The 12,790-nt window shown below is 53.0% G+C and overlaps 1 protein-coding gene across 1 annotated transcript in view; it reads left to right on the forward strand.

The window, feature by feature from the left end:
* The window catches only part of Alx4 (ALX homeobox 4), a 40,263-nt gene that overhangs the window by 23,314 nt on the left and 4,159 nt on the right, over positions 1-12,790 (forward strand). The window contains exons 2-3 of the mRNA XM_006995921.4: positions 4,308-4,618; positions 11,277-11,405. Of these exons, the coding sequence (XP_006995983.2) occupies positions 4,308-4,618; positions 11,277-11,405 (440 nt within the window). The remainder of the gene's footprint in view (positions 1-4,307; positions 4,619-11,276; positions 11,406-12,790) is intronic.

Genomic DNA, 12,790 nt, shown 5'->3' on the forward strand with positions numbered 1-12,790 from the left:
GGCAAGTGACAAGACACTCTCCTTGGGGCACTGATCCTCCACGAGGGAGTCAGGCAATGAGAGCCTCGTTCATAGCTACTCCACAAACCCCAGGCCATGAGAGCTAAGTGGAGGATAGAGGTCTGGCTCTGGCTGGGGGTAGGAGGCGAGGGGTACTTCCTGGGAAAGTAGCTGCAGGCCATCTGGAAGGAAAGATTTTCTGAGCAGATGGTCAGAGGTGAGGGTGGTGGGGACCCATGGAGGACAACGGCCTCTATTGGTCAGGAGTACTCAGACTCACACTGTGGAGCCAGGGATTTTAGACCCATCTCATTGATGAGGATGGCCAGGATGAGCTAGATTCTGAATACACTAGGTCTAACCCAGGCCACTTCCTTAGCCTCTGGATCATTTGACTGGCTTCACACAGGGCCCCACATGCTTTCCTCCTCATCCCTGAACCCCACCTAACCCGAACAGAGCCTGTCTACTTAGGATTGTATGAGGAGGAGGAGTGGGAGCCATGGTCATCAAGCTGGATAGACGGCACATTTCAGACAGAGGAGCTGTGTCCCATGATCCTGGGGGCTGGCTTGAGAAAGGGCCTTGGAAAGATGGACCAGGAACAATGAACAATGAACCAGATCCCCAGGGGACAAACATGGGCTGGCTAAGGGCGAACGGCCTGGCTTCTGGGCCACAGGGGGAGGGAGCTTATAGACAGACGGTGGGAGTCTCTGACCCTAGGTATCTGGGGGGTCAGGCTTGCCATTCTGAGAAGGTGGGTATGGCTCCAGAACTTGGGAGATGTTTCCTTTATTGTCTAGAGTGCCCAGCCTCAGCATTTAAAGCAAGAAAATGAAGGATCAAAATTGACCTGCTGACTAGGGTAAAGTCTAACAACTGAGCTGTCATTTACACCCGCTGGGAGAGGGAAGACCAGTCTCTCTAAAGGAGTGGCACTGGGTGCCACTCTAGGGCAGGCCTCACGTTCCGGAGTAGTTGACAAACACAGAATGCATGCCACAGTTTTGTTTTGTTTTTGTGGGGTGTGCTTTTATTTGGTTACAGTTTGGTGGGGTTTTTTTTTCTCCTTTCTTTTTTCTTTTTGGGTGGTGTTTTACTTGATTTTCTTGGTTGCATTAAGTTTTTGTTTGTTTTTTTGAGAAAGAACATAAAGTCAGGTGGGTAGGGATGGGGAGAGGCTTCGGAAGAACTTGGGGGAGGGTAGGAATACGATCAGAATATATTTAAAGTTAAACATTGTTTTAAATAATGGAAGAAAAAAGAAAAGATTGGAGGGGCTGGAGAGATGGTTTAGTGATTAAGGGTCCTTGTTGCTTTTACAGAGGACCTGTGTTCAATTCCCAGCACCCACATGGTGGTTCTCAACCTTCCATAACTCCCAGGTACTCATATGATGCACATTCTTTTTTTGTTCTGTCTTGTTTTTGTTTTTTTGGTTTTTCGAGACAGGGTTTCTCTGTGTAGCTTTGTGCCTGTCCTGGAACTCACTTGGTAGTCCAGGCTGGCCTCTAACTCACAGAGATCCGCCTGGCTCTGCCTCCTGAGTGCTGGGATTAAAGGCGTGTGCGGCCGCCGCCGCCGCCACCTGCCACACATTCTTATAAAATAAACATTTTTAAAAATTGGCCTTGAGGCTTGGGGAGGGCTCATTTGGTAACGGTGCCTGCCACACCTGTGTGAGGTTAGAGGCCAAGAACACACCTAAAACAGCTGGGCGAGGTGGGATGTGCTTGTAATCCCAGCGCCTAGGAGAACACAGGTGAATCCCTGGGGCTCGATATCCCGTCAGCCTCGTGAAACAGGAAGCCCCTCTGAGGGATCCTGCATCCAAGAACCTGGCAGATGTCCCCTGGGATCAGTGTTTGAGGCTGCCCTCTGGCCTCCGTGTGCATCTGCACACACACACACACACACACACACACACACACACACACACACACACACACACACACACACACGGCAGAATTAACAGACCTGGAGCCCAGAGCAGGCACGTCCCTCCGGGGCTGCGATCTCAGTACACACCTTGCAGTCTCCCTGTCTCCCACACGCTTGGCCAGTGGGTGGCTGGATGTGGGCAGAGGTAGACCCTACTTCTCATTAGAAGACTGGGCAGGCACTCTGCCATCTTCTCCAGCTAGGCCAAGAACTTGCTCCCTACGGAGGGTGCCTTGAACTGCACCTTAGTCCCCTGTCCTCAGGGGCAGGACTCTTGGGTGCTAAGAGGCTTTGAATTTCTTCTCCCTGGAAACAGGTCCCATGCCCATGCTTGGAGAGTAGGGCTGTCTCAGGAGCAGGAGGCTGTGTTCTGTGGATAATTAAGGACTATTCTTTTTTCCTATCCAGCCTTTTTTTCCTCAGTTTAAATGAGAAGCTGAGGCTGGTCCTTCCAACCCTGGTTTCTATGTAGCTGCCCTCAACTGGCCCCCATTCCCATGGGGTGATCCTAGCTCTAGGCTGGATGCCTGGAGAGACTACCAGGGTCCGCGGGGCAATGATGGGCCTGAGGAGCAGGGCTAGGCCAGGAGGGGTGGTGGCCGTCTCCCCTGGCCTGGCTGCCAGGAAGTTGCACAAGAGGAATGTTTATTTTTGGTGAGCTGGGTGGGATTTCTTTCCTTAAAAAAAAATAAAATAAAAATAAAAAACCCCAAACATAAAACTTATTTGTCTGCCAGGAAGATAAATATCTTTGCTGGAAGCTCTTGGCCCAGCTGCCAGCTGCAATTCACACAACGCTGTCACTGAAGCCACGGCCCACTGTGTAAGCTGGGCTCACATGGCTGTCATTTGTGACGCCTCCGGGTGGGTGAGCCACCCCTGTGGCATTGACGCTGTGAGTGGCCCTTCAGGAGCTGCTTCCAGGCCTGCTCTCGGCCCTCCCCTCTTCTTCCTTTCTTCAGCACCACAGAGTTGGAGGGAGACTGACCGAAGCAAAAAGTCCCTCTTGGCTTCCCTAATGCTCACAGGGAGGCTGGTAAACCTGAAATGTCAGTCCCCCATCCCCAGTCTGGACGGCATCAGAAGATCAAGGCTAGATGCATCATTCCGATGCAAAATGCAAATTGCATGACCTGTTTCCAGAAGAAGAAACAGAAGGTCAGAATGGGTGGTGCTTGTTGTACATGGACAGAACTTAAGTGTATTGAAGGATTTCCCACAATCTCCCTCCACATTTCATTGAACTCTTTCAATGAACCTGTCTCCTTCTCTCTGAGTCTCAGATAAGGAATATGGCCAAAAAGGGGCTCCCCACATCTGGAGACATGCCTTGATTCCCATCCCATAATGCTTTTATACACATGCCTGCACCCCGGGGACTTTTCCCATGGAGGACTTGTCCTGGGTCATATTCCTCTAGTGCTGGCCGGGCCTGTAAGCCTGCAAGGCCCGACCAGAAGTAGGAGCCAGTAATGGAAGAGTGCCTCTCCCTTTCTCAGGGGCCATGGGGAATATCCCGTGGGCATCTTCATTCACCCACAAAGTTACAGAGGGGAAACTGAGCCGCAAAGGGGTTCGTTAGGAACATGGAGCTATAGAGCCAGAGGTGTGGCAGACACACCCTGGTGCCGGGCTCTGGAGCCCAGGCTCTGAACCCTCTGCCATTGTGAGGCAAGTGTGTCTGCCAGATGGATGGATGGGGCCAGCAGCTCCCACCTTCCTAACCTGGTCTCCACCTCCCCACTCTTGACCTGCATGGTTGACTTGGTTCCTTGTAGCCCTGAGCTTCCAGGAATCTTCCACGGGGGTCCCATTCTGTCAGCAGGTAGCAGCAAGGGCTTGGTCTGTGAGCTGTGTTTGCAGTGGCCCCAAAGAGGGGATCCTCAGAGGTGAGGGCCTCAACAGCTGTGGCAGACAGTGGCAGCTGCTGCTAGTGAAAGGGACCCCAGCAAGCACCTATGCCTCAGTGAACCCCACCTGCTAAAAGCCCCTCTGCGGGCAGTGAGACCACTGTTACCAGTGGAGTGGGAGGTGAGGGGTGGGTCTCTCAACACTTAAGTCTTGAGACAGTCTTCAAGGCTTCTCAAGAGATATTGGCTGTAAGGGAGGAGTCTCAGCCACAGAGTGAGGAGAAAGTCACAAAGGTCAGACAGGCAAACCCAGAGCTACCTGACATTGGTGCCAGAAAAGACCCACTTAAGAATGATACCACGGGGTGAGATAGGGGAGGGACTTGCCTAGAGTCACCCAGCGTGTTGATGAGAAGCTGGGATATGAAATTTGACTCTCCTGACCGGGTACTCCGTGTGCCTCTGTTAGGGGGACGTGTCCTCCCTCGACTGACCTTCCTTTCTCTCCCTCAGCCAAAGAGAGCAACCTGGGCGAGCCAGAGTTGCCCCCCGACTCGGAACCCGTGGGCATGGACAACAGCTACCTCAGTGTGAAGGAGACAGGGACCAAGGGGCCCCAGGACCGGGCAAGTGCTGACATCCCCAGCCCCCTGGAAAAGACCGACTCGGAGAGCAACAAAGGAAAGAAGCGGCGGAACCGCACCACCTTCACCAGTTACCAGCTGGAGGAGCTGGAGAAAGTCTTCCAGAAGACACACTACCCCGATGTGTATGCGCGCGAGCAACTGGCTATGAGGACCGATCTCACCGAGGCCCGTGTGCAGGTCAGCCAGAGTGACAGGCAGGGGACCCACAGGGCCTGCGAGGCCTTGGGCTCCAGCTGCAGCTGGGATCTACTGACTACTATGGGCTCTGCCAGGTTCTCCTCATCCCAGGAGGGCGTGACAAGCCAAGAGGGGGACTGACTACCCCAATGCCTCTTCCCCAGTCGTAATAGATCTGCCCAGCCACTATAGTGAGCTCTGCAGGGTTGGGGCAGGAGAGAGGCCCCGTGGAGGAAAGGGAAGGCGGCCACCTGTGAGTCCATGCCTTGACCTAAGGACAAGATGGCGGGTCTCTTCTGGGAGGCCCATTTCTCAGACTGGAGATGAACAAGGCACAGGCATTTACAGCCCCATAGCAGAAGCAGGGAATGCTACAGCCCCATGCCTGTCTAGGATAGTGGCCTCCTACACCCGATCAACATGCCTCCTCTGAGGAGACTCCTGGCCACCATGGCCAATATGATGCCCTACCACAGCTACTACCTAAACCCAATTCAACCCAACTCAGCCCAGCACACCTAACACAGCCCAGTAGAACCAACTCAGTGCAGTGCGACCCACCATACACAGCTCAGTCCAGTCCAGGACAACACAACTCAATACAACATGGCCCAACCCAGTGCAAAGGAGCACAGACTAGTACAACCTACCTCAAAACAGTACGACTCACAACACAAGTTCAGTTCAATGCAGATCAATATGACACAGCCCAGAACAAGCTAATTCAACGTGGTGCAGTTCAGCACACACAGTTTAACCCAGTACAACCCCACCTAACAACACACTACAACCCAATAAAAACCAGCACAACAATACAACACAGCCCAGGACAACCAATTCAGCGCAGCACAACTCACCATGCACATCTCAGTTAAGCTCAGTACAACCAACCCAATGCAACACAACACAGCACAGTCAAACGTAACACAGCACATCATGTACAGCTCAGCTCAACCCAATGCAACATGGCCCAAATAATACAGCCCAACCTAACCCCACCCAACCCAACACAGCCCCGTACAGCCCAACTCAAGACAGTGTGACTCACAATACACAGCTCAGTTCAACCTAGTACAACCCAGCCCAACATAGAACATCACACCCCAACCCTCTCCAATGCAATATTACTCAGCCAACCCAATACAACCCAACTCAGCACATCCAGCTCAGTTCAACACAGTTCAGCACAACAAAATTGAACCCAGTGCAACACAGTACCAGACAACGACCTCAACTCAATTCATCAAACACAGCTCCGTTCAGCCCAAACAAACCCTGTCGAGCTCAGTGTGCCAATTCAGTCCTGATCAACCCCGCTCGACTTGGCTAAACACCACAAAACACTACGTAGCCCTTTACAACTCAATCCAGTTCAACACAGCCAAAGCAGATCACTTTCTTCCACTCGTCCTCCTTCCTCTTCTGAGTAGACTTTATGATTGGTCACAGTATTCTCTTGCCCCTGAAATAAGAGATCCTTGATTATCCATCCACCTGTGCTGCTTTTGAGATACGGTCTCTTGTAGCTCAGGCTGGCCCCTATTCTACTATGTAGCCACAGCTGGCCCGGAATTACTGGCCTTCTTGTCTTGTCTCTCCTGCCCTGGGATTACAGGCTCAGGCCACACTTCTGTGTCCCCACCAGTTAGATCAGGCTGGATGCTGAGCAAAGGCAGCAAGGTTGTGTGGCCTAGCAGCCCTGCTTTGCCCAGAGGCTGTGGCCCTCTGCAGGAAATCACAGCAAAGAAAGTGGAAGCCCGATATGCCAAAGCACATGTGAACAAGCCCACACACTAGCGTTCAAGCCTCCGTTTAACATGAAATCAACTCCATAGTCAGGTTGCTTTTCCACTCAAGGTATGGCAAGGACAGATCGTGAGGGTTCCTGTCCAGCAGCAGGAACCTGGCACTTTATTGCTCCTGATCTTATTTTTTAGAAAATGTCTTTTTTCCCTCTGCATCCTGAGCTTGCCGATTTGGCTACACTAGGTAGCCACTGAGCTTCCTGTCTGTTCCACTTGCCCGCGCTGGAGGACACAAGTGCACACCTCCATACCTGACTCTTTTAAGTGGGTTCCAGGGATCTGAACTCAGGACCTCTTGCTTCCATGGCAAGTATTTTAAAGACCGAACCATCTCAACAGCCCCAAGAGAGTGTTTCTTTTTAATGGGCACAGCCCTATGGTCTGGGGCCTGGGGAGTCAGAACAGAGTCCTGTGATCATGAGCAGATTCATGGACATTGTAGCGTTTTATTCTACTGGTGGTTCTGAGGCATCAGCTGAGTGTCTATCAGATTCACCAAGTCCTGTTTAACACACTGGGGCACTGCTGCAGTCTCAGGGTTTAATGAAGAACCGCACAGCAGCTTGGCTTGACTGCCATGCCAGAGCCGTCTCGTGCCCCATGAGACTTCACCTGCCTGAGATCTGAGCTCACAGAGGACCCCCGAATCCAGCCTCAGCTCCAGCCCAGGACTGGGGGCAGGGCAGGAGGGGTAGAGAAAGGGGTAACTGGTTGCAAACCCACAGTGCCAGTAGGTAGCATGTTGGCATGGGGTAAACCTGCTTGCTTTCTGCTTGTATGTGTGTACCTGTGTGCATGTGAGCACCACATGTGCACTTCTCCAATGAATTCGAGTGTCTAGAGCAGAGTTCAAGTGTCATTCAGCAAGAAGCAGAAAATGATACAAAATAAGTGTTTCTGGGTCACTGCTAGGACTTTGCCTTGTTGACACACACAGACATACTCAAGCCTACTTCCAAAACGTTGAGAAAATTGACAATTAGAGATTTATTTTAGTTTAAGATCAGAAACAGTGTCAAGAAATGAGGTGAGTGTGTTAAAACAAACAAACAAAAAAACCTCACCAGGATAAGGTTCATTATTGTCCGAATTCAGCCTCAAGCTTTTTGTCAGCCAGGGTAGAAAGGAAAACCTTAATCTATTGTCTATCAAATTATTACAGATTATACAACCACATTATAGGTACATTACAAATACAGATATACAAATATACAGATACATTACAGATTATACATTATCAAACGTAGTCCTATCAAATAGGAAGGGTACAGAATTACAGAACGGTAGTGCCGAAAAGATCCCATCATCTTTCAATGGGGAGGAATGACCGAGATGTGGGAAGTGATTGTCCAGCGTGGACAGCGATGCAGAAGCGGGGCTGAGCCTGGGATCCAGGACTCCCCAGCTCCAGGCCCGGGCTCTTTGACTTCAGCGTGCCGCTCCCAGCACATGCCAGATTGTTTTCTGTCTTTTCTCTGCACAAAAGCAGCAGGGTGGGTGGGATCGCCATGTGCGTCAAACCTCTGGGTTGAGCTCTGAGCCTGGCAGTGCCCTGGGGGTGGGGGTGAGTAGTGCAGGGGTGGACTAGAACTGTAGTGGAACGGTTTTGCCTGTCTCCGTGGCGTTTGCTCAGGACCCACACTCTGCTGGTGGCAAGCCAGGTGCCTGGTGTACAGTGATGGCAGCGGCCAGGAGGGGGCCATGAGGGGGGTCTCAAGATGGTCCTTCATGGGAAGCAGCCTGGGGTCTGGCCCTGCTCCAGGGAACTTCGGGGCCTCTCTCTGCTGTCTGGGATTCCAATCTCCACAGCTGGTGTCTGAAGACAATGAGACTCAGGCCTCCCCACCCTGGGCCACCCCGCCCTGGCCCCAGATGGGCTGCGGTTAGAGAGGCCTCCTCCAAGACAGTTGGTTCCTTGAACGGCCTGGTCCTCCGGAGAGGCCTGTGCTGAGTGGGCCAGGCCCGGGTGGCCCTGGAACGGGGTGGTCCTGGGCACGACATGCAGAATGGAAGCACAGTGGGGACCTTGGTGAGCTCTCCTCCTGGGGGAATGTAGAGACAAGCCTGTGGTTGCACAGCCCTGAGGCACAGAGGCACAGCTGGGGGTCAGAAATGAGAGGACACTTGGAGTCTCTGCACAGAGACATGGATTGGAGCACAGAGGGACCAGCAGGTACCATGCGACCTCCTAGAGGATGGGAGGACGTTGGAGGTCAGCCAGGCTAACAGCTTCTGCTGACTGGGGGACAGGAAAGGCAGAACTTAAGCTCAGGCCTCAGGCATAGGAAAGGATAGGAAAGGGACAAAGGAGTGTCCTGAAAAGGAGGTCCCAGGCAGGCCAGCTCCCACTGATCCGAGTTTCTCCACTCTGCCCCGACCTCCATCAAATAAATCTTACCATGACCCTGTTCTGCTCCCTCCCCCAAACAGTGTTCTTGACTGCCTCTACCCAGATAAAGGGGCTCCCCACCTCCTTCAAGCGCTATCCCTCACTCCTCCACTCCTTCCCTCAATTCCAGGTCTGTTTGCCAGACACCACCTTATGCTCTGGATCCCTCCCAGCCTTCCTTGGGTCCTCAGTTTCCCAGCCCCCAGTGACATCACCCACCTCTCTATCCCCACCACAGAAGGGACCTGGAACCCACAGACACAAAACCTCAACAGCAGCAGCAGGGCAGCTTCCCTTGTCCCTGCCCCACCCCCAAAGAGAGGAAGGAATAGAGCTGTGTATTTTGGTGCCTCTAGTGCCCCCCCCTCCCCAGAAAACCCTGGGAGGCTGAGGATGGAGCGGAAGGCAGAGCTCAGTCTGCAGGAAATTAAACATGAAATGAAAACAACCTTCCCTGATTGATTCCTCCATCCCACCCCCAGCCCCCACCGCAGCCGCTGATAAAGGGGGATCCCATTTCACCATGCAGAAGAGCCCTCGTGTGCTCCTTTCTCCCAGTGGGCATCCTGGGTCTGCACCCCAGAGTAAAAGTACCCCTCCCCCAGGCTCTGGGGCAGGGACTGAGACCCTAAGCCTTGGAGAGGGCTGCTCTCCAGGGAGGTCACAGGAAGGACACTCGAGGTGTGTATATGTATGTGCACGTATGTGTGTGCACGCACACATGACCAGACAGATACGTTTGTGTGTAAATGTGTGTGTATGTCAGATTAGGAATGGAGAGGAAGTGCACCCCATCTCCCGACCCAATACTAAGGGGACACACAGCCCGCAGATTTTGACCACTTTCCTTCAGCAAGAGAATGAGGTCAGGCGCCATAAACAAACAACTTGAGGGCTCTAGAAACTTCATGCTGTGTCCCATCTGTTGTCCCCACCAGTCACCACCTCTACCAGGACATCAGCCCAGACCTCGCCCCATTTTGAGGATGTAGAAATTGAGGCTCTTGGTAGTGCACTCGCTGCACGGCCCCTTCTTTTCCAAGCTACTCCAGAAGCCCCACAGGCCATAGCGTCTGCTCTGGTTCCTGAGGAGTCTGGGTGCTCACAGGCAGGACAGTGGAGAGGCTGCTCTGGTCTCCATCCTGGAAGCACAGTTGGCTGCCTTGGCTAGGGAAGCCTCTGCCCTGCCTGTCCATATCATCTTTCTCACGGTCTGGGCCCAAAGTGAGCAGCCTGGGTGCAGACCACACTGGCCCAGACTTGTCCAACCATTTGCCAATGCAATAGGACATTGCCATAAACAAAGCTCACGATTGAGAACCATGCAATTGAGTTACAAAAATCAATATATTTTTAAAAGTGTTTTAAGCAAGTTTACACTTCTGCGCTGGGCTGTGTTCATAGCTGTCTTGGGGTGCATGTGGCCTGCAGACCACAGACTGAGCACACATTGCTGAGCTGTGCCTGTGTGCATCGGAATCTATAGAGCCCACTGGAAGGTGCAGAGGAAGCTGCTGCCATCATTCTCTGAGGAGCAATTAGCCTGCCCTCTTCACACTGTTCTCCTCTCCCATCCTCTCTGGCCGCACCCTCCACTCTGTCCCTAACCAGTAAAGGCCTCTAGAGGAGCAGCCTGCCCTTTTCCTTGTCTTTGTGTCTTGGGTAGTTCTCAGCCACCCCACCAGAATCTCTACACTCAGAGACCTCTCTCCTGGCCCTGTGCTTGGTCAAGTCAATGGCCCAGCACCTATGTCTCAGAGAGAGGTACCACCTGGCCAGCATCAGTCAACCTGTCTAGGATATTCAGCAGTCACCCTACTAACACCTTGCTAAGGGCAATCCCCTCCCAGCTGGTGTATGCAGCCCCTCACCATCTAGCTCCTGTCTCCACACATCTTTTCCTGACTGCTCTCTCTCCGGAAGGCCTCACCCACCATCACTCCAGGAAAGTTCTGAGCAGACTTGGTTTCTCTCAAAATGATGCAGGGACGTGTGTACTCTGGATTTGCATCTATAGACAGGTCCTAGAGTGTCACAGGCCTTCAGGACTATTTGAGACTAGCTAAGGGAAGAAAATTCTAGAAAGGTCTTCATAGCTTGATGGAATTCTTCCTGGGGTCTGTGACCTTCCGCAGATTATACACAGTGCTGGGAAAACAGATAACCAATGGCTTGCGCTCATTCTCTGTCTCCTCACTTATGTGAGCGTGCCTGTGTGTGTGTGTGTGTGTGTGTGTGTGTGTGTGTGTGTGTGTGTAGCTTAAGCAGTTAGGCCCCAAATCACACTTATGGTCAGTGCAGTGCACACAGCCTTGCCAATGCTGACAGTTCTACGTGATTGACAGGTGGCGGCTGACTCTTTCTCTGTGCCCCTAACACACACCCCTGGCTGGTGGAGTTAGGGAGCAATGCTCCCTGCCTGCGGGCAAGGCCTGAGCCCCGTGACCACCCCTTTGTCCTGCAGGTTTGGTTCCAGAACCGGAGGGCCAAGTGGCGGAAGAGGGAGCGCTTTGGGCAGATGCAGCAGGTCCGGACCCATTTCTCCACGGCCTATGAGCTGCCCCTCCTCACTCGAGCGGAGAACTATGCCCAGGTAAGTCCTCCTGCCCAGCTGTCCCCTCTGACCCTAGACCCCAACACTGATGGTGCAGGGAGGAGGAGGGCTAGGCCCAGAGACCCCCAGGTCTCTGTTTGTCCCCGACTGTGGGAGACCTAGAATGTTGGGACAGTGTTTTCCTCTGCTGTGGTAAGCACCCGGCAAACAGATGATCAGGTGCTTCCGGAGTGTTGGCCGTCACTCAGGGCACCCTCAGGAAGGCTGTTCTGAGATCTCCAGAGCTTGTGGCCAGGTTGGAATGCACATGGAAATCTGCGCCCACGACAAAGCTTCCTCGGTCTTAGTCTTGCTCCCGACATGAGTGCCTCCAACTCTCTGAGGCCCAGCTTCTTTGCTTATGAATCAGATATGATATGTGTCCACTTCAGCTCTTCTATAACACTGTCCTAAGGTCTAGGGTCATGGTTTCTGGAAAGTAGCGTGCGTGGGCTTGATATTCGGGCATCTGCCCGCGGTCTCCCTTTCTCCAGCAACTTCCTGTCTGTCTGTCCATCAGCCAGAACAAGGGGTATTGAGTGATGTCAGGCACCCAGGGCTCCTGGACAGATGTCCTCTTGGCTGAGTGCACCCGTGACATCTCTCTCATGACCTCCCTCTGCCCCTGCCCCTCCTCACCTATTACATCTCCTTCCTGTTCGCACTCTGCCTCCTGCTCTAAGTCTTGGGACTCCAGCAGCCGATAGCACCACTGTTCCCGGGTGCCTGGGTGTGGTGCTGTTAAATGACCTGGGCCGGCTCTGTACCTCCTCCTGCTCCCCCAGGATTTGAGGGTCAGAGGGCAGCCCTAGAGGTGAGGCTCAGGAATGTGGGTGTCTAGCATATCAGCTTCACCTCTGGTCACATTCCTTAATGCTTTTCTTCCCCTCTCCCTCTGTGCTCCCAGGGCCGACCTCTAACTCTCACTCTTGGCCCTTGGCGGCCGCCATCTGAGCTCAGAGCTAGAGGGAAGAAACCAACAAGAGACCCTGCCTGTCTCTGTCACCTGCCCCATAGACTCCAGGTCCTAGGCCATTTCCGAGAGGGGTGGCAGGCAAACTGTCCCCTCTCTGGGGCATGCTGGGGCCAGGAACAGGACATGGTCAGTCTGCAGGCAGTTCCTGGGACCATTAGAAGTTCCTGTGGACCTTGAGGACCCAGTGCCTACCTGGTGCTTTTAAAGGCCTCCTTGAGTTCTTCCTAAACCCTTGTGGGTGGGCAGGCCAGGAGAAGCCTGTCTGAGATAACTGAGAACCTAGAGTTACAGTTTAGAGGAGCATGGTCCTCTCTTCAAAGAGGACCTCGGCACCCCAGACTTACTTCCTCAGAGATGCTTAGAAGCCAGAGGAAGGTGAGGCCAGAAGTGGGGGGTGGGGTGGGAAGAG

This window comes from Peromyscus maniculatus, chromosome 4 (genome assembly GCF_049852395.1).
Source record: "Peromyscus maniculatus bairdii isolate BWxNUB_F1_BW_parent chromosome 4, HU_Pman_BW_mat_3.1, whole genome shotgun sequence".
NCBI lineage: Eukaryota > Metazoa > Chordata > Mammalia > Rodentia > Cricetidae > Peromyscus > Peromyscus maniculatus.